This window comes from Salvelinus namaycush, chromosome 11 (assembly GCF_016432855.1).
Source record: "Salvelinus namaycush isolate Seneca chromosome 11, SaNama_1.0, whole genome shotgun sequence".
NCBI lineage: Eukaryota > Metazoa > Chordata > Actinopteri > Salmoniformes > Salmonidae > Salvelinus > Salvelinus namaycush.
In genome coordinates this window covers 2,431,423-2,451,102 of record NC_052317.1, presented here as the reverse complement: position 1 = coordinate 2,451,102, position 19,680 = coordinate 2,431,423, and the positions used below count along the sequence as shown (strand labels likewise).

The following is a 19,680-nucleotide window of genomic DNA, read 5'->3' as shown; positions in this document are numbered from 1 at the left end:
TAGCACGCGGGGGCGACCGATAGACAAATTCCTTCACCCCCGCCTGTCGGGCACTGCTTTCCTGTGTGTTTTGTTAATGACGGTGAGGACAGGCGGGATCGAAGGATACCGTCTACCGCTAGCTAGCAAAGAGGACTCCAGTAGGTGGGGAGGGGGGGGGGGGGGGGCAGGAACCAATGGGATGCTCGAGTGGGGGTGTTCATGAAGGAACTTTGGGTGGGAGGCAGATGCCCACATGCAGGAACGCCCCAAATTGCGGGCTGCAGTTGCACACAGGTTCATATCCTAACTGTTCAGGAGCAGAAACTACAGATCACATCCTCCTTCACTGTCAAACTTATGAACAAGCATTTCGCTAGACTCGCATTAACATCTGCTAACCATGTGTATGTGACCAATAAAATTTGATTTGACATCAAAGGCAAACGCTCAGAAGAATGATCACGTCCCTGGGACCAGTCTCACCACACTCCATCCCGGTAGGTGGCGGTAAGACACCTAATACTGGTATGCACCCTACTGCACATTTTGGCCACCAGACGTCTCTCCTCCCGTGATAAATACTTTAGTCAGCACTATTCTGTACCACACACACTTCATTCGAAGGAAGGTTTGGAAGAAACGTGTATCCTACAAGCGCTACGGTTTCCAGGTAGGAGATTCCTTGTGCTATGTTTAGCTAGATTTTAACACATGTATCAAGCGGCGGAGTATGTCGCCCGCCTTGCGTTTTTGTTCAATGGGTTTGTTTAGTTTCCGGTCTATGCTGCTTGACGTTTTCTATGCACACGGCACCGTAGATGTTGCTAGTGCAGAGTGCATAAATTCAGCTCATGGCGCTCTCTTTTGATAGTAAACTCGGTGTATTTCGTCTCCGAGATTCCTGTGGTCGTTACAAAACACAACTGTATTGTTTTTAATTTGCGCATGATTGCCTATCATTTACACCCTGACTAGGCCCTGGCAAGGCCCGCAAGCAACCACCATATGTTCTTCCTTCGAAATGCCGCATCTGTTGATAAATAAATATCTAGCTATAAGTCTGGGTACTTGCATGTTGGCCTTTTGTGATAAGTGATTTGTCGTGGTTATGCTAACACGACTCATTGTCCCCCTCGAACTAGTAGTATGGATCTGTCGACGTTCGTATTTACGTAGCTAGTTAATCTCAGACACCACTGGCCCGATTCTGATCAAACACGGGAAATGATGCGTTTTGTCATGGTTGGTGCAATCCGATTTCTTTGACGTCCCTACCCTAAACCCCTACCGAAACGATTTTAAATGTCAACTTGGAATGTGTAGGGACGTACCAAGGATCCCGGATAGCAATGTTGACCATATTGCCATAAAGATACAATAGTGTGTGTGATTGTGGCCAGCAATTCGTGGCATTCTTGCATGTTTTCATTCCTGCAGCTGCAGGAACGCCCCCTGTCCAGCATGCCAGGCGCGGAAGAAGGACATTGTCTACCGGTGTCTCTCCTGCCTGCTGTTTAACGGAGTCCCAGCACAGTGTCCTTTGCTTACACCTGCTGAACTCTTGCCCTCAACGTTAACAGAACTGCTGGAAAGCGGTGCCCGACAGGCGGGGGGCAAAGGACACTGTCTACCGGTGTCCTAACTAGCTATCCCGCCTGCTGTGTACCGGAATCCTAGCTAGATAGCACACAGTTTCTTTCGCTCCAGCCTGCTGAACACCTGTCCTCGCAGTCATTAACAGACCCGCAATAAAGCGGTGACCGACAGGCAGGGGCGAAGGACACCATTGCCGCCCCCACCCCTTCTTATATAGGGTTTTTTGTTGCTTGGCGTCCAAAATTATGTTCATTACCGCCACCTAGGTCACTGGAGCGCCCCCGCCTTTTGCCTGTGTACCGGAGTCCTATCTTAAATTGACCAGTAGAAGTATAAAGAGCGGTTGCATCATTTCTGGGGGAAAACATGTTTACTGTTGCCTTGCTTTCCTGTTGTTTTGAAATGGCAATGCATCACTTCATGCTAGTTAGCCAGCTAGCTAATTGGCTAATAGCACAGATGAAATAATAATCTTTTTTAATGGCTTGTTGTAGCTATCTAAGTGTGAACTAGCACACCTGATTCACCTTGGCGCAAGAAAGAGAATTTCAACACCCACCGTCTCAGATTATTCTGAAATTGTTTCTGTAGTTAGAAACAGATAGGGTTAGCATTCCTGCAACATTGTTTAGATGAAATATAATTTGATCTGTGAGAAATGTATCTAATTGATTGCATCAAATTGGCCATTTTTTTCCCTTTCTAATATTCAATATATATCCGATTTGGACAAAACGTCTTCCTAACAATGAGTAAGACATGAGAAATTGCCAAAAGCCACCCACGGACTGGCCACACCCGCAGGGTCGGCTCCAGACATAAGCGGTCGCTTAGTGTCTCCAGTCCTTCAGTCAGAGTCTCAATTTACTGTTGAGTTAGAATAGTAGAATGCACAAGGTGTAATTTCGAAATTTGGTTGTGCATCAGCAGTCTTTCCTCTTGTTATGTCAGTCACTGACAGTCACTCAATTAACCATGTCCGCTACCAATTTTTAGATTGGTAAGTTAGTTTAGCCCATCTATCTAAACTTGTAATAAGCGTGGCTGAATACCAACAGGCCACGCAGGGCATGTGCTCAGTGCTGTGACCTTCAGGTGCCCCCATTTTTTTTATTTTATTAATCACACTCACTCAGATCTCATTAACATGGCATAAATCTTGGCCAAATGTGTAGAATTGCAGGAAATTAACTTTAAAATGTACAATGTTATCTCTGCAGTCAAGAAGACGGAAAACTAAAATGTTTTGCCTGCGAGGTGGGGGCCTCCCCAACCAAATCTCGCCCACTCCAACAGCCAGTATACAGTATCAGTTCTCTGTTTGACAAGTAGTATAAAGCTTGGTGTATTGTTTATTCGTTCGATGTAATGTGTTCTCAGTGAATTTGGTGATGTTTTTTCCCCCCGTTTCACACTTATCTTTCCCTGTAAGTGTGAAAGTACCAGGTTTTGCGCACTAGATGCCGCTATTCCTGTCACACCCTTTTATCTATTTTGCTGGTGTTTATTTATGGCAATTGTCTTTGCAACTTTGGGTAGAAAACCAATAGCTTTTGCTCATGATGAAACTAAATTGTGTGGTCATCCTCACAAGTCAAGTCGGTCCTCCATGAGAGTAATTCAGTTTGTCCTTCTCTTAGACTTACAGTGCATTCGGAAAGTATTTAGACCCCTTGACTTTTTCCACGTTTTGTTACGTTACAGACTTATTCATGTAATACCCTTGAGGTACGGATACCCTGAGGAAACAGGTTAATGGAAGATGAGACCATCGAGCCCAGCTAACGTTAGCTAGCTAGTAAGCTAGCGAGTAGGGACCATAGAATATTTGCCATCTTTAAGACACCTAGCTAGCTAGTCAAGGCAATCTTTCATGCCTGGATTTTGCACACACTGACCTTCTCAACCCCGTTATACTGCTGCATGACCTCAGTTATTTTGAGTGTTGCGCAGATGGGCAGATCTTGACATAATGCCTTATTTCCTGTTATAAGTAAGTAATTGCACCAATGCATCCCATCCAAAAGTGAGAATGTTCATCAACAGTGAAACCCTTGTAAGGTTACATGATGGAGTTTGTCTTATGACCATTTTAAGTGCATTTATAAACCCTTATTCAACCAAGCTTAATAGGCTTATAATTTGGCAAGCACAAATGACTCTCACAATTTTAACTGTTTATTCATGTGTCTGTTTAATTGATGGTTAAAGTGGTTGACCCATTGTCAAATGCAGCATTAAATATTTAACAATTTAAAGTAATTTTTGATGTGAAGCCAATTTTGCCACTGGGCCCAGGCATCAGACTCCAGATCTTTATTGCAGAGTTGTGTCAATGAGGTGGTCGGTTTTCAATTGGATAACACTTATCACGTGGTTTGTGCAGGCTGAAAAATGGTGCTTTAGGATGCTATCGGAAACTTTAACATTTGTAACAAGCATGGTACCAAGCATTTGTTGTTACACCCCTGTAATTACAGACTATATTTAACACCAGTTACATGTTATTACAGTGTAACTATGAATTATTACAATACTGTACTTACATATGTACAGTGTACTCAGACACCTTGACCTTTTCAACATTTTATTACGTTACAGCCTTATTCTAACATGGATTAAATAAAACTTGACTCCTCAATCTACACACACACAACCCCATAATGACAAAGTAAAAACTGGTTTAAAAAAAAGATTTAAAAGTATTCAGACCCTTTACTCAGTACTTTGTTTAAGCACCTTTGGCAGAGATTACAGCCTCGAGTATTCTTGGGTATGTCGCTACAAGCTTGGCACACCTGTATTTTGGGAGTTTCTCCCACTCTTCTCTGCAGATCCTCTCAATCTCTGTCAGGTTTGATGCTGCCACCATCATGCTTCACAGTACGAATGGTGCCAGGTTTCCTCCAGATGTGACGCTTGGCATTCAGGCCAAAGAGTTCAATCTTGGAGTCTTTAGGTGCCTTTTGGCAAACTCCAAGCGGGCTGTCAGGTGCCTTTTACTGAGGAGTGGCTTCTGTCTGGCCACTACCATAAAGCCTGATTGGTGGAATGCTTCAGCGATGGTTGGCCTTCTGGAACTCTAGAGCTCTGTCAGAGTGACCATCAGGTTCTTGGTCACCTCCCTGACCAAGGCCCTTCTCCCCCGATTGCTCAGTGTGGCCAGCTCTAGGACAGCTCTAGAGCTCTGATTTTATTTATTTATTTCTCTCCCGGGTGGCCTCGTTTAACTGCCAAAAATAAAATTAACCATCTAGTTTTCAGCTAAATAACAACACAATGTCAAATACAGGTAGCCTAGTATTTATTTTCCACCATAATTTGTAGGTTTTTTATGAATTTATTAGCAATGTGATTTTCTGGATTTTTTTTTCTCATTTTGCCTGTCATAGTTGAAGTGTACCTATGATGAAAATTACAGGCCTCTCTCATCTTTTTAAGTGGGAGAACTTGCACAATTGATGGCTGACTAAATACTTTTTTGCCCCACTGTATAAAGGCAACAGATACCATTTAATAAGAAGGGACTAGAAGAGTCTTCTATTGTGAGCTACCGAGTGGCTAGGACAGGCAAGCCACATACTATTGTGGAGGACTTAATTCTTCCTGCTGCCGCAGATATGGCTGGGACAATGCTTGGGCAAAAGGCCCCAAAAAACTATACAGACAAAGCTTCATCAAACAACACTGTTTCACGACGCATCAGTGACATGGCAGGAGATGTTTTGACACAATTACTGCTTCACATGCAAGCCAGTGAATTCTATGCATTACAGGTGGATGAGTCAACAGACGTGGCGGGCTTGGCACAGCTCCTGGTATATGTCCGTTACGTTTATGGGGGGACAATTAAGGAAGACATCCTCTTCTGCAAACCAGGACAACATGATAGGATATTTTAAAAGCACTGGACAGCTTTGTGACATCAAATGGACTTTGGTGGTCAAGATGTGCCATCAGTACAGATACCAACACTAAAGCCATGACAGGGAGACATAGTGGAGGGGTAACGCTCTTGCAAGCAGTTGCTCCCGTCACCACTTGGGTACACTGCAGCATCCACCGAGAGGCTCTTACTGCCAAGGGAATGCCTGACAGCTTGAAAGAGGTTTTGGACACTACAGTGAAAATGGTTAACTTTGTTAAAGCAAGGCCCCTGAACTCTCGTGTATTTTCTGCATTATGCAATGATATGGGCAGTGACCATGTAAGGCTTTTACAACATACAGAAAGAAGTGTGCTGGTTATCAAGGGGCAAAGTATTGACACATTTTTTTGAATTGAGAGACTAGCTTAAACTTTTTTTCTTTACTGACCATAATTTTCACTTGTCTGACTGCTTGCATGATGACGAGTTTCTCACACGACTGGCCTATCTGGGTGATGTTTTTTTCTCGCCTGAATTATCTGAATATATATAGGATTACAGTGACTCTCTGCAACTATATTCAACGTGCGGGACAAAATTGAGGCTATATTAAGAAGTTGGAGCTCTTCTCTGTCTGCATTAACAGGGACAACACACAGGTCTTTCCATCATTCTATGATTTTTTTTTTGTGTGCAAATTAACTCGAGCTTACGGACAATGTCAAATGTGATATAGCGAAGCATCTGAGTGATTTGGCTGAGCAATTACGCAGGTACTTTCCCGAAACGTATGACACACAACTGGATTCGTTATCCTTTTCATGCTCTGCCTCCAGTACACTTACCGATATCTGAACAAGAGAGCCCCATCAAAATTGCAACAAGCGGTTCTGTGAAAATGTTATTTAATCAGAAGTCACTGCCAGATTTCTGGATAGGGCGGCGCTCAGACTATCCTGCCTTGGCAAATCACTCTGTTAAGACAAGGATGCCCTTTGCAACCACGTACCTATGTAAGAGTTGATTCTCGGCCCTCACTAGCATGAACTAAATACAGGCACAAACTGTGTGAAAAGATTTAATAAGACAGACTCTCCAATACAACCCAACATTGCAGAGTTATGTGCATCCTTTCAAGCACACCCTTCTCATTGACCTGTGGTGAGTTGTTCCCAATTTTTGATGAGCAAATAAGGTTTCATATGTAAGATGGCTAAATAAAGAGCAGCAACATTAATTATTATTTGTGCCCTGGTCCTATAAGAGCTCTTTGTCACAACCCGGCTCGTGGGAAGTGACAAACTCACACTCGTTCTTATGTTTGTGTGGCAGACTTACAATGATGGCAAAACAACATTTTGACAATGCGCTGACCCTGGTGCTAGATGGGGTACGCAGCTGGAGGTTGAATGTTTGAAGGGGTACGGGACTATTAAAAAAAACTATGGGAACCACTGATATAGACCAATCAATTGAATTTACCACAGGTGGACTCCAATCAAGTTGTGGAAATGTCTCAAGGATGATCAATGGAAACAGGATGCACCTGAGCTCAATTTCAAGTGTCATAGCAAAGGGTCTGAATAATATGTTAAAAAAATATATCTCTTTTTTTTTTTATACATTTGCAAGCATTACGAAACCTGTTTTCACTTTGTCATTTTAGGGTATTGTGTGTGGGAAGATTTTTTTTATTGTTGTATTTAATACATTACAGCCTTATTCTAAAATGGAACAAAATGTGGAAAAAGTCAAGGGGTCTGAATACTTTCCGAAAGCACTGTAATCTTTGTCCTGGAAACGGCCTCTGTGGGGGTTATTCCCTTCAATAAAGGTCTGGATTAGTTAGACCAATCCCAGTGAACAAGCAAACCATTAGGCGGCAGCAGTTGAAATGGTTTCAGTGTTATGGTCTTAAATGGTAAAAGTTCTAAAAACACAATGACCACGTGTACATGCGCACTGTATTCCGAATAGTAGCTCATATCCCGCTTATGGTCTTATTCGGGATCATCTGTTTTACACCCATCTTTGATATCCTGCTCACGAGTATCCCTGTAGCCATGAATAAACTGAATATTCCTCATATGGGTAAAATGGAATAGTAAGTGAAATATGGACACTGACTGTAGGCCTATAACATCTCACATGTAGCACAATATAATATGAACTCCTGCAGAATGATGCATTTCTTGCAGTAAAATTATACAACTAATGTTAATTTTGTCTCAAACAGGAGTGGAGAAATATATTTATTTCAGCATTTCTTGAGAAAATGCGCTTGTAGTGTGTGGTCTCTGACACTGTTATGCAAGTACTGAAGTTTTATCAGAAACGTGTTTCATCATTTTCTCAGCTTTTCGTTGACTTAAAACTGGTCAAACTGATAACATTTTGCACAGGACCAATCTTTCCAGTGTATTGGAGTTGCGTTTTCTCCCCGGTCCCTAAATGAAACCACTTTACCGGCGTTAACTACTCTGAACAAAAATATAAACGTAACGTGTTGGTCCCATGTTTCATGAGCTGAAATAAAGATCCCATAAATTTTCCTTTCACACAAAAAGCTTATTTCTCTCATTTTGTGCACGAATTTGTTTATATTCGTGTTTGAGCACTTCTCCTTTCCCGGGATAATCCATCCACCTGAAAGGTGTGGCATATCAAGAAGCTGATTAAACGGGCATAAGCTACGGACAACAAACACAATTGCATTTTATCGGTGTCAATTTGAATGCACAGAAATACCGTGATGATCTTGAGGCCCATTTCTTTTAAGATGTATATTGCCAACAGATGTATATCTGTAATCCCAGTCATGTGAAATCCATAAATTAGGGCCTTATGAATTTTTCAATTGACTGATTTTTCTCATATGATCTGTAGCTCAGGAAAGTTTTTGAAATTCTTGTATGTGGTCAGGAGTATTCAACTCTTAACCTACGAGATCCAGAGCCTGCTGGTTTTCTGTGCTACCTGATTTAATTAATTGGTCTTAATCAGTCCCAGGTCTTAATCAGTCCCTGATTAGAGGGGGACAACTGAAGAAGAAAAAGAAGCAGTGGAACTGGCTTTGAGGTCCAGAGTTTATTTTATTATTATAATATTTTTTTTATGTAATCTTTAACTAGGCCAGTCTGTTATGAACACATTCTTATTTACAATGACGGCCTACCGGGGAACAGTGGGTTAACTGCCTTGTTCAGGGGCAGAACAACACATTTTTACCTTGTCAGCTCAGGGATTGGATTCAGCAACCTTTCGGTTACTGGCCCAACGCTCTAACCACTAGGCTACCTGCTGCCCCAATGGCTTTCGAGGAGGACTGGGTTGACTTGTGAGGATGACCATACAATATATTTTCATCATGAGCAAAAGCTATTGGTTTTCTACTATTCTACTAAAGCTATTGGTTGACAACTAATAGAAACCAATGTAATTTGCCAGGTCATTGTTTCCAAATTCGCTGTAGAAAATAGATTTACTGGAGTGGTATAGCCTAGCCTAGCGGAGTGGACACACAACACATCCAACTGCTGATTGGGGTTTTCAATCCTATAGATTTTATTTCGATTGTTCAGGTTCACCATTAGAAATAGTTTTGCTTTAAGCAGTCATTTTTAGGGTAATTTCTTAAGGGACAGCAATCGTCTTTGTGAACTGCGTATTGTCGCATTGGTCGGGGAGCTACATACGTTTCCAAACGGTCTAAACCATTTGCTTTGGAGATGGGGTGTAAAATACAAAGCTGCATTATATTAATTGGCTCAGTAAATGCCATGCTAATTTCTAAAGATAAATAAAGTTAAGCTAATACTTTTAATATTTATCTGCAAAAATGCATAGTTAATCAGTGGGTGATGGATTTCAGAAAGTCGGGACAAAAAGCATAAATTGTCCCCACCCCTAATCTGATAATGGGGTGGTAAATGCTCAGTTTGCTCTATGGCTCAGCTCAGGTGCCGACACACACATTGATACTCACTCATTCACTTAACACACACACACACTAAGATTTATTGTGTGGGCTGTTGAATACAAAGTCTCGATAGTCTTCTTTATCATATCCTTTTCACACTACTAAGCCGAACTGAACACGGCCAAATCAAGCTGTTTTGAGATGGCCGGCAAGCCTGGTTATGCATCCACCATAGTTTCTCTAACCCTGCTGAAAAGGAAATAAACTCAGCAAAAAAATAAACTTCCCTTTTTCAGGGCCCTGTCTTTCAAAGATAATTAATATAAATGCAAAAAACTTCACAGATCTTCACTGTAAAGGATTTAAACACTGTTTCCCATGCTCCCAGTCATAAAGACACTAACAGTTTACAGACGGTAGGAAATTAAGGTCACAGTTATGAAAACTTAGGACACCAAAGATGACTTTCTACTGACCTCTGGAAAAACACCAAAAGAAAGCTGCCCAGGGTCCCTGCTCATCTGTGTGAATGTGCCTTAGGCATGCTGCAAGGAGGCATGAGGCCAGGGCAATAAATTACAATGTCCGTACTGTGAGACGCCTAAGACAGGGAGACAGAACGGACAACTGATCGTCCTCGCAGTGGCAGACCACTGTAACAACACATCGGTACATCTGAACATCACACTTTGCTGGACAGGTACAGGATGGCAACAACTACTGCCCGAGTTACACCAGGAACGCACAATCCCGCCATCAGTGCTCAGACTGTCCTCAATAGGCTGAGAGAGGCTGGACTGAGGGCTTGTAGGCCTGTTGTAAGGCAGGTCCTCACCAGACATCACCGGCAACAATGTCGCCTATGGGCACAACTCCACCGTCACTGGACCAGACAGGACTGGCAAAAAGTGCTCTTCACTAAAAAGTCGCGGTTTTGTCTCACCAGGGGTGATGGTCGGATCCACATTTATCGTCGAAGGAATGAGCGTTACGCCGAGGCCTGTACTCTGGAGCGGGACCGATTTGGAGGTGGAGGGTCCGTCATGGTCTGGGGCGGTGTCACAGCATCATCGGACTGCCTGCAAATACAACAAGCTCAATCTCAACGCTGTGCATTACAGGGAAGACCTCCTCCTTCCTCATGTGGCACCCTTCCTGCAGGCTCATCCTGACATGACCCTCCAGCATGACAATGCCACCAGCCATACTGCTCGTTCTGTGCGTGATTTCCTGCAGGACAGGAATGTCAGTATTCTGCCATGGCCAGCGATGAGCCCGGATCTCAATCTCATTGAGCACGTCTGGGACCTGTTGGATCGGAGGGCTTGGGCCATTCCCCCACAGAATTGTCCGGGAACTTGCAGGTGCTTTGGTGGAAGAGTGGGGTAACCTCTCACAGCAAGAACTGGCAAATCTGGTGCAATCCATGAGGAGGAGATGCACTGCAGTACTTATTGCAGCTGGTGGCCACACCAGATACTGACTGTTACTTTTGATTTAGACACATTATTCCATTTCTGTTAGTCACATGTCTGTGGAACCTGTTGTTGAATCTTATGTTCATACAAATATTTACACATGTTAAGTTTGCTGAAAATAAACACAGTTGACAGTGAGAGGACGTTTCTTTTTTTGCTGAGTTTATTTGCGCCTGCATAATTTGGGTCAGCACGACAGTGTGAACATGGTATCGGTCATAGCTACCGAAACAAATGCAAGCTGTTATTTGAGCAATCAACTGACCTATGACCATGTTGTTCACTTTTCCTTGTAGAGGGAATGGCAATGAGGAGGTGGGCAGCAGCTGCCTTGGCAGTGCTGGGTCTTGCTATGTGTTGGCCCTGCTCTACTGGGGACACTGGTCCAGAGTGCACTCGTGTCAACGGGGAGACTGGTAAAAGTGCCAGTGAGTTTCTGTCCACTATCGACACCCAGATGGCAGAACAGACCCAGCGGCAGCACCTGGAAGCTCTCTTCGACAGGTAAATCCTTCAAGTGGAGCTCCAGTCTCCTTTTCACCTCATTTAACACCTGACTTAACTTAAGGCACATCTCAATAGGTAGTCCAGGTAAGTCATGACATCAAATACAATTTTTATTTGTCACATGTTTAGTCTATAGCGGTTGTTTACGAACAGTGAAATGCTTACTTACTGGCCCTTCCCAACAATGCAGAGAGAGAAAATATGAAAGTAATAAATACACAATCTGTAACGATTACTTGACTATATACACAGGGTACCTGCAGAGTCGCTGTGCAGTGGTACGAAGTAATTGAGGTAGATATGTACATATAACTAGTAATAAAGTGACTAGGCAACAAGATACACTACCGTTTATAATCTATGTGATGAGTCAAAGTTGGTGCAAAACGGGTCAATGCAGTTAGTTATCCAAATAGCTACCCGGACTATTTAGCAGTCTTAATGGCTTGGGGGTAGAAGCTGTTAAGGATCCTGTTGGTTCCAGACTTGGTGCATCGGTACCGCTTGCCGTGCGGTAGCAGAGAGAACAATCTATGACTTGGGTGGCTGGAGTAATTTTTTTTAGATCCTTCCTCTGACACTGCCTGTTATAGAGGTCCTGGATGGCAGGGAGCCCAAACTCAGTGATGTACTGGGCTGTACACACTACCTTCTGTTGCGCCTTGAGGTAGGATGCGAAGCAGTTGCCATACCAAGAGGTGATTCAGCCAGTCAAGATACTGTCAATGGTGCAGCTGTAGAATTATTTTGAGGATTTGTGGGCCCATGCCAAAACTTGTCAGTGTCCTGAAGGGGAAGAGGCATTGTCGTGCCCTCTTTCCGACTGTGTGTGGGGACTATGATAGATCCTTAGTGATGTGGATACAGAGGAACTTGAAGCTCTTGACCCGTCGTGCTCGGCCCTCCGTTTCCTGTAGTCCACAATCAGCTCCTTTGTCTTGCTGACGTTGAGGTAGAGGTTGTCGTCCTGGTACTACACTGACAGGTCTCTGACGACCTCGCTATAGGCGGTCTCATCGTCTTTGGTTTCCAGGCCTACCACCGTCGGGTCATCAGCAAACTTAACCTGTCTAGCCCCGGCGTTCTGCTAGCGGAACTCCTCCCACATTCCACTGAAAAGCCAGAGCGCGAAATTCAAAAAATATTTTTTAGAAATATTTAACTTTCACACATTAACAAGTCCAATACAGCAAATGAAAGACACACATCTTGTGAATCCAGCCAACATGTCCGATTTAAAAAAAATGTTTTACAGGGAAAACACAATATATATTTATGTTAGCTCACCAACAAATAGAAAAAAAGCACAGACATTTTTCACAGCAGAGGTAGCATGCACAAAATCAACCAAACTAACCTAGAACAAACCAAAGAAACCAAGAAACAACTTCATCAGATGACAGTCTTATAACATGTTATACAATAAATCTATGTTTTGTTCGAAAAATGTGCATATTTCAGGTATAAATCATAGTTTACATTGCGGCTACAATCAGAAATTGCACCGAAAGCAGCCAGAATAATTACAGACACCAACGTGACATACCGAAATACTCATCATAAAACATTTCTGAAAAAATACATGGTGTATAGCAAATGAAAGACAAAGATCTTGTGAATACAGACAATATTTCCGATTTTTTTAAAGTGTTTTACAGCGAAAACACAATATAGCATTATATTAGCTTACTACAATAGCCTACCACACTACCGCATTCATTCATCAAGGCACGTTAGCGATAGCAATAGGCACGTTAGCGTTAGCGAATAAACCAGCAAAAGATATTAAATTTCACTAACCTTCATAAACCTTCCTCAGATGACAGTCCTATAACATCAGGTTATACATACACTTATGTTTTGTTCGAAAATGTGCATATTTAGAGCTGAAATCCGTGGTTATACAACGTAGCATAACGTAGCATAACGTGCTAACGTAGCATCTTTTTCCCAGACTGTGCGGATATTTCTATTAGACTCTCACCTATTCTGACCAAATAGCTATTCATAAACATTACAAAAAAATACATGTTGTATAGGAAACGATAGATCTATTAGTTCTTAATGCAATCGCAGTGTTAGAATTCTAAAAATATCTTCATTACGACATAAGACTTAGTTATGGTAAGGGAATAACCAAAACCTGAGCGCAAAGCTACTAGTACACAGTTCGACAGATATATATGAAATAGCATCACAAAATGGTTCCTACTTTTGCTGATCTTCTATCAGAATGTTGTAGAAGGGGTCCTTTGTCCAGAAGCGTCTTTGTTTGGATTCAGAACGTTCTTTTTCCCTCTTGAATTAGCAAGCACACTGGCCATGCGGCGCTAAGCTCTCCAACGTCAACAAAGTCAAACAACGCAACACGCCTAAAGTCCCGAATAAATTTCAATAATCTAATGAAACTATATTGAAAAAACATACTTTAGGATGATATTGTAACATGTATCAAATAAAATCAAAGCCGGAGATCATATTCGACCATAACGACAGCTTTCCAGTAGGCAATAACAGGTCCCTCCACGCGCCTTGCAGAAAACAGAAAATGGGGGACACGTTGTTCCAAGAGGGCTTATTCAACGTCAGACAGAGATAATCAACTCATTTTTCCTCTCACTTCCTCTTGACATCCGGGTGAAGGTGTATGACGTGCCCGTATAGTCATACGTGTCATGCCCATTTATAGGCAGTCACTTGAACAGAACATAGATTTCAGATTTTCCACTTCCTGGTCACAAAGTGTGCTGCCAAATGAGTTGTGTTTTACCCACAGACAAAATTCAAACGGTTTTAGAAACTAGAGAGTGTTTTCTATCCAATAGTAATAATAATATGCATATTGTACGAGCAAGAATTGAGTACGAGGCCGTTTAAATTGCGAACGATTTTCCCCCAAAGTGAAAACAGCACCCCCTATCCTCAACAGGTTTTAATGACTGTGTTGGAGTCGTGCCTGACCGACGCAGTCGTGGGTGAACAGGGAGTACAGGAGGGGACTAAGCACCCAACCCACCAACCATGTTGAGGGGTCAGCGTGGCAGATGTGTTGTTGCCTACCTTCACTGCCTGGAGGTCGCCCGTCAGGAAGTCCAGGATCCAGTTGCAAAGGGAGGTGTTCAGTCTAGAGGTCTACCTGGGGCTTTCCCACCTGAACCCGGTATATAGCCGTTCTGTATAGACCTGGTTGGATCCAGACCCGGTCCAATCCAAGTGAGGGAAGCAGCAGAAAATATACAGTATATTTGTAAGCTACTTCATTAACCGGAGCTGATACGGAGGGAGAGGGGCCGTATTGTGACGCAGAGACGAGGGAGGGACGGCGAGAAGAGAGACCTCAACCAACCAAACCGACTTGCGCTATAGCCATGGCAGCTATTAGTCTCCTATGTTATTTATCATAAAATATGACTACGCAGTACCTGTCTTGATGGCATTAAACTAGGAGAAGCTAGTTAACATTAGCTAGCTAGGCTAATTCAGGCTTCAGTGCATGCACTTTCTTATCCTACAGTTACCAATAACAACCACTCCGTTCAGAATGTTAAGGAGCAAGCAGTCTACCTGTTGGTTCTTGCAGCCTATCCTTCTCCTTTTAATCATGTCATTTTTCTTCCATTGATTAGGCCTATCTATCTCCTAACTTTTGCCACACACGGAGGCTCTATGACTGTAGCCTGTTGCCGCTTTGATGACTTGATTTGCCAGCAACAACAACAAGGTACATGCGCCATGCTTTACTCTTGTGGAAAGCAAGAGCAGCAGCATACATTGTGCAATTTCTCTCTCAGCAGTCTCGTTCGGATCTGTACGGGCCCTTCCGGACAACTCAGTTAAAATTACACATTCCCAAAACCTGTTTTAGTCAGATCCGACCCAGAACTGTGACATTATTTAGAATTCTGGATCCGGCTCGCATTTCAGATATTTGGGTACGGGTGGATTTGAGAAGACCTGTAGTTCAGTTCTTGGGCACAGGAACTGTGGTGATCTGCTTGGAACATGTAGGTATTACAGACTGGGTCAGGGAGGGGATGAAAAAATTCAGTGAAGACACTTGCCAAGCTGGTCAGTGCATTCTCTGAGTATGCGTCCTTGTAGTCTGTCTGGCCCTGCGGCCTTGTGAATGTTGACCTGTTTAAAGGTCTTACTCACATCGGCTACGGAGAGCGTGATCACACAGTCGTCCGGAACAGCTGGCGCTCTCATGCATGCTTCAGTGTTGCTTGCCTCTACCCTAGCATAGAAGGCGCTTAGCTCGTCTGGTTGGCTTGCGTCGCTGGGCAGCTCGCGGCTGGGGCTCCCTTTGTAATCCGTGATAGTTTGCGAGCCCTGTCACATCCGACGAGCGTCAGAGCCGGCGAAGTAGGATTCGATCTTAGTCCTGTATCGAAGCTGTGCCTGTTTTGATGGTTCGTCGGATTAGTGTCCCGCTCCTTGAAAGCGGCAGCTCTAGCCTTTAAGTCAGTGTGCATGTTGCCTGTAATCCATGGCTTCTGGTTGGGATATGTACGTACGGTCACTGTGGGGATGACGTCATCAATGCTCTTAATGAAGCCGGTGATTGATGTGGTAAACTACTCAATGCCATTGTGTGGAGTAAAGGTGATCGAGAGTTTTGTCTCCTATAGTTGCACAGGTGACATGCTGGTAGAAATTGGGTCAAACAGGTTTCAGTTTAAAATCACCGGCCACTATGAGCGCCGGCTCTGGATGAGCATTTTCTTGTTTGCTTATGGCCCTATACAGCTCGTTGAGTGCAGTCTTAGTGCCAGCATCGGTTTGTGGCGGTAATAGGCAGCTATGAAAAAATATAGAAAAATATATTGGTGAACGTAATGGTCTACGGCTTATCATGAGGTATTCTAACTCAGGCTAGCAGAACCTTGAGTCTTCCTTAATATTAGAGATCGCGCACCAGCTGTTGCTAACAGACACACCCCTCCACGCTAACCTTACCCGACGCTGCTGTATGGTCTTGATGATGCAAAGAAAAACCAGCTACTTGTCCTTGTTCAGCTACAACTCTTAGAAACATAGGAAGTTACAATTCTTCAGGTTCTGTTGATAGGATAGTCTCGAACAGAGGTCATCCAGTTTGTTCTCAAGTGATTGTATGTTCGCCAATAGAACTGAGGGTAGAGGCGCATTATTTATTAGCTGACATGGTTTTGGCCTCTCTTACACCGTCTTTTCCGAGTCTCTGGGATTAGGGCCTGAGCAGAATGTCCCGCGTTGCTGACTCGTTGTTAGTGATCACTGTTCTGATGTCCAGAAGCACTTTGGGTCATAGGAAACAATGGCGAATTCATTATGTCCAAAAGAAGTTACGATCAGCAACACAAGCCCGTAAAACAGCAGATATCCATTGCAGTGCCATTCTTTAGCTAGACATGGGCCTTTCTTCTACTGTTCCTTTAGGCAAGGGGGAGGTTGGCGAGATCATGGATTTCCACCAGATCGACTCCTTGAATGCCGTACTCCTTGAAGTTTGCATTTGTAAAAAAACACAAACCTTTTGCTCAAAACATTTTTCTGGTCTATATGCACAACTTGAGTGTGTTCAATAGGGTATAATATAGCAATTTTTTAATTCACATTCTGAATGTGTGAACCTGTGTACAAAGGTGATGAGAATCAGCTGCATAACGCCTAAATATACATTATTTGAAATTGTACAGGTACGGGGAGAATGGCACCATTTCGCTGGCAGGCCTGAAGCGGCTGTTGGAAAACGTGGGACTCGACCGAATACGAAAGGTCATGGTGCAACACCATGAGCAACCCGAGGACGACGGAGCGGAGGGGCATCGGCATGGACACCACAACCACCACCGTAACCACCAACACGAGGACGAGCACAATGGCACACACCGTCAAAAGCACTCCCACCGCCCCCCCATTGAGCCCAAAAAGGTTCCCGAGACCCCCAAAGTGCCCAAAGTAGATGACCCTGTCCTGGGGAAGAAAGTGGAGAATTCGGATGCCCACCATAACCTCTATGTGAAGAAAACCACCGCGGCGCAGGAGATTAGCACCACCACTGAGGCAGTGCGCAGTCGGCGGGAAGCCCCCACTGCTAGTCTGACCACTGTCATACTGGTCAGCAACTCTCTGGGGGCTGAGAACCAAACGCAGCCACCCATGGTCAGGCCGGAGGGCTCGGATAACCAGCACTTATACGACCATGACCACGATAATGACCATAATGATCACAACCATGATCATGAACACAGTCATGATGACCACAGCCATGGTCAGGACAGCCTCCACAACCAGAGCCAAGATCACATACAGGAGAAAGCAGAGGTATGATTTGGGCAGCAATGTGGCGTTCGGGGGTGTTTGATATTCAAACCACGCAAACATTCTCATACTCATAATTCCGATTGCACATACCACTCCGACATTTGTCATTGTACATGACAAATGTTTTTCCCATATTTAGGTATCTGATGTGCTTGAACTCAATTCTGTCTCCCAGTTATTTCATTGTCCCATATTCAGAACATTTTTCTACTCGGGATCTCTCTCTCATATCTTTGTCAAGACAAATCATCAAGCGGTCATACCGTATCTGCTTGCATCGTATTTATTTTGTGTATTTGGTCACATGCAATTTTTGGGTCCTAATTTGCATCGTCGTTGTGTGTTTTAGTGTTTGAATGCCTCCAGTATCCTGTCGTCCCACGGGATGGCCGAAGGGGCCCTGTCTCTCAGTGACTTCGGCTACCTGTGCCCTGCCCTTCTCAACCAGATCGATGCCAAGTCCTGCATACTGCACGGCAACCAACCACCCCAGCATGTCAACAAAGGTATGATTATGGCTCTTTCGCAATTGTCGGGGGGAAAAAATCGGACCTCTTCTCTTCATTTCATTGAACTGATCTTAAAGAACTGACCAGGGCCCGGTTTCCCAAAAGCATCTCAAGGCTAAGTTCATGGTTAGACTCTTCATAGGGAGCATCGTTACATATCCAGGCTGTTTACCACAACCGTCGTTATTAATGTTGCACTTGAAAACGCTTGTAATCTTAACGCCCAGCTCAGACCACTCATCGAACAGCTGAGTGCGTCTTTAGATGCTTTTTCTTTTGCCCCCCCCCGCCTTACTTAATACACAAGAGCTCCGCTAAACAAAATCACATAGTTGATCCGTCTCTGTGACCACCAACATTTTTTGTTCTGAAGTTAAACTACAAATATGAAGTTGACAATGTCTTTGCAATTGATACAGATAAGTGATGTATAAAACGATGCTTCAAATGGAAACCGAGATGACTGCATTAACATATAAACAGTAGGCTATAGGTGTTTTCAAATCGAGTTCTATTTTGCTACACGTAGGCTACTGTCTGTAATTTCTTTCAATATATTTCATGACGTGTGGCCTAACGTGCGCAATGATGTACCAAATCTGATTTTTTTTTTAGTGAATTTTTATTGGGTAAGCATTAGAATAAGCCGCCTCAATATTTGCAGCCGTAGGTGGTAATATCTCTGAAGCTGATCCGTCGTCAGTATTGTGAAATAATTATATTCTTAAGGAACTATTTGAATGGAGAAAGCTGATACGGGAGCGCTGCTCCCTTTCGATCCCATCGGTATCGACGCACGACGCACTTAGTGGCCGTTCTCTCTGTGTGATGTTTGGGGAAACGCATGTTACATCTTCCGCTGTTGTAGGAAAGATGAGTGTTTAAAACACTTGTAAGCCTAAGTGCCATCGCTATTGGGGACCCGGGTCCAGGTCAAAGCCAGCCGTTCTATGCGCTGTATTGATTTCACCTGTCAGGTCTTTTCCAATCAGTGCTGTTGAAGGGGAGGAGACGAGCAGAGGATGGATTTCGAAACAATCTCGACAGAGCCGGTATCCCCTCTTACAGAAAGTGTAGTCATCTTACACTGTCTAGCCAGAAAGTGATAAAAAAATGGGATACACTTGCTAATCTAGTGGGAGTCTCGGGTAGGTGCTTTGGAATATATAATATGATACCTGTGCTCGCATAATGCAATAATTGTTTGAAGTGCCAATGTTTCAGTCAACCAATCTTTGTCAGAACAAAAGGGGAACTGTGTGAGCTAGCAGTGTGCAGGAATCTCTTCATTTTTACAGTATCCTCGGTTTATTCAACTTGCAGACAACAATGACATGTAATGTAACGATAGCTGCTTTGATTGAATTCCATGGCAAGTCAGTTGGACACTCAAGTACCGATCAAGTGGCCGAGGTCTCTTGACTTTGACCTTGAGTTTCACATGCGTTTTGGTACCTTTTAGATAAATATTAACTGCGAGGTTGATAATAGTGCATACTGGTAATCTGCACA

At 43.5% G+C, this 19,680-nt stretch overlaps 1 protein-coding gene across 2 annotated transcripts in view; it reads left to right on the top strand.

The window, feature by feature from the left end:
• Nucleotides 1-541: 541 nt before the first annotated feature.
• slc39a6 (solute carrier family 39 member 6) overlaps nucleotides 542-19,680 on the top strand; it is a 35,380-nt gene continuing 16,241 nt past the window's right edge. Inside the window, exons 1-4 of one of the 2 annotated variants that reach the window (XM_039003631.1) lie at nucleotides 542-652; nucleotides 11,140-11,347; nucleotides 17,032-17,659; nucleotides 18,009-18,165. In XM_039003631.1, the coding sequence (XP_038859559.1) occupies nucleotides 11,145-11,347; nucleotides 17,032-17,659; nucleotides 18,009-18,165 (988 nt within the window). In that variant the 5' untranslated portion in view covers nucleotides 542-652; nucleotides 11,140-11,144. Of the gene's footprint in view, nucleotides 653-11,139; nucleotides 11,348-14,689; nucleotides 15,072-17,031; nucleotides 17,660-18,008; nucleotides 18,166-19,680 lie in introns of those variants that run through there. The other variant, XM_039003632.1, reaches the window with a different exon arrangement.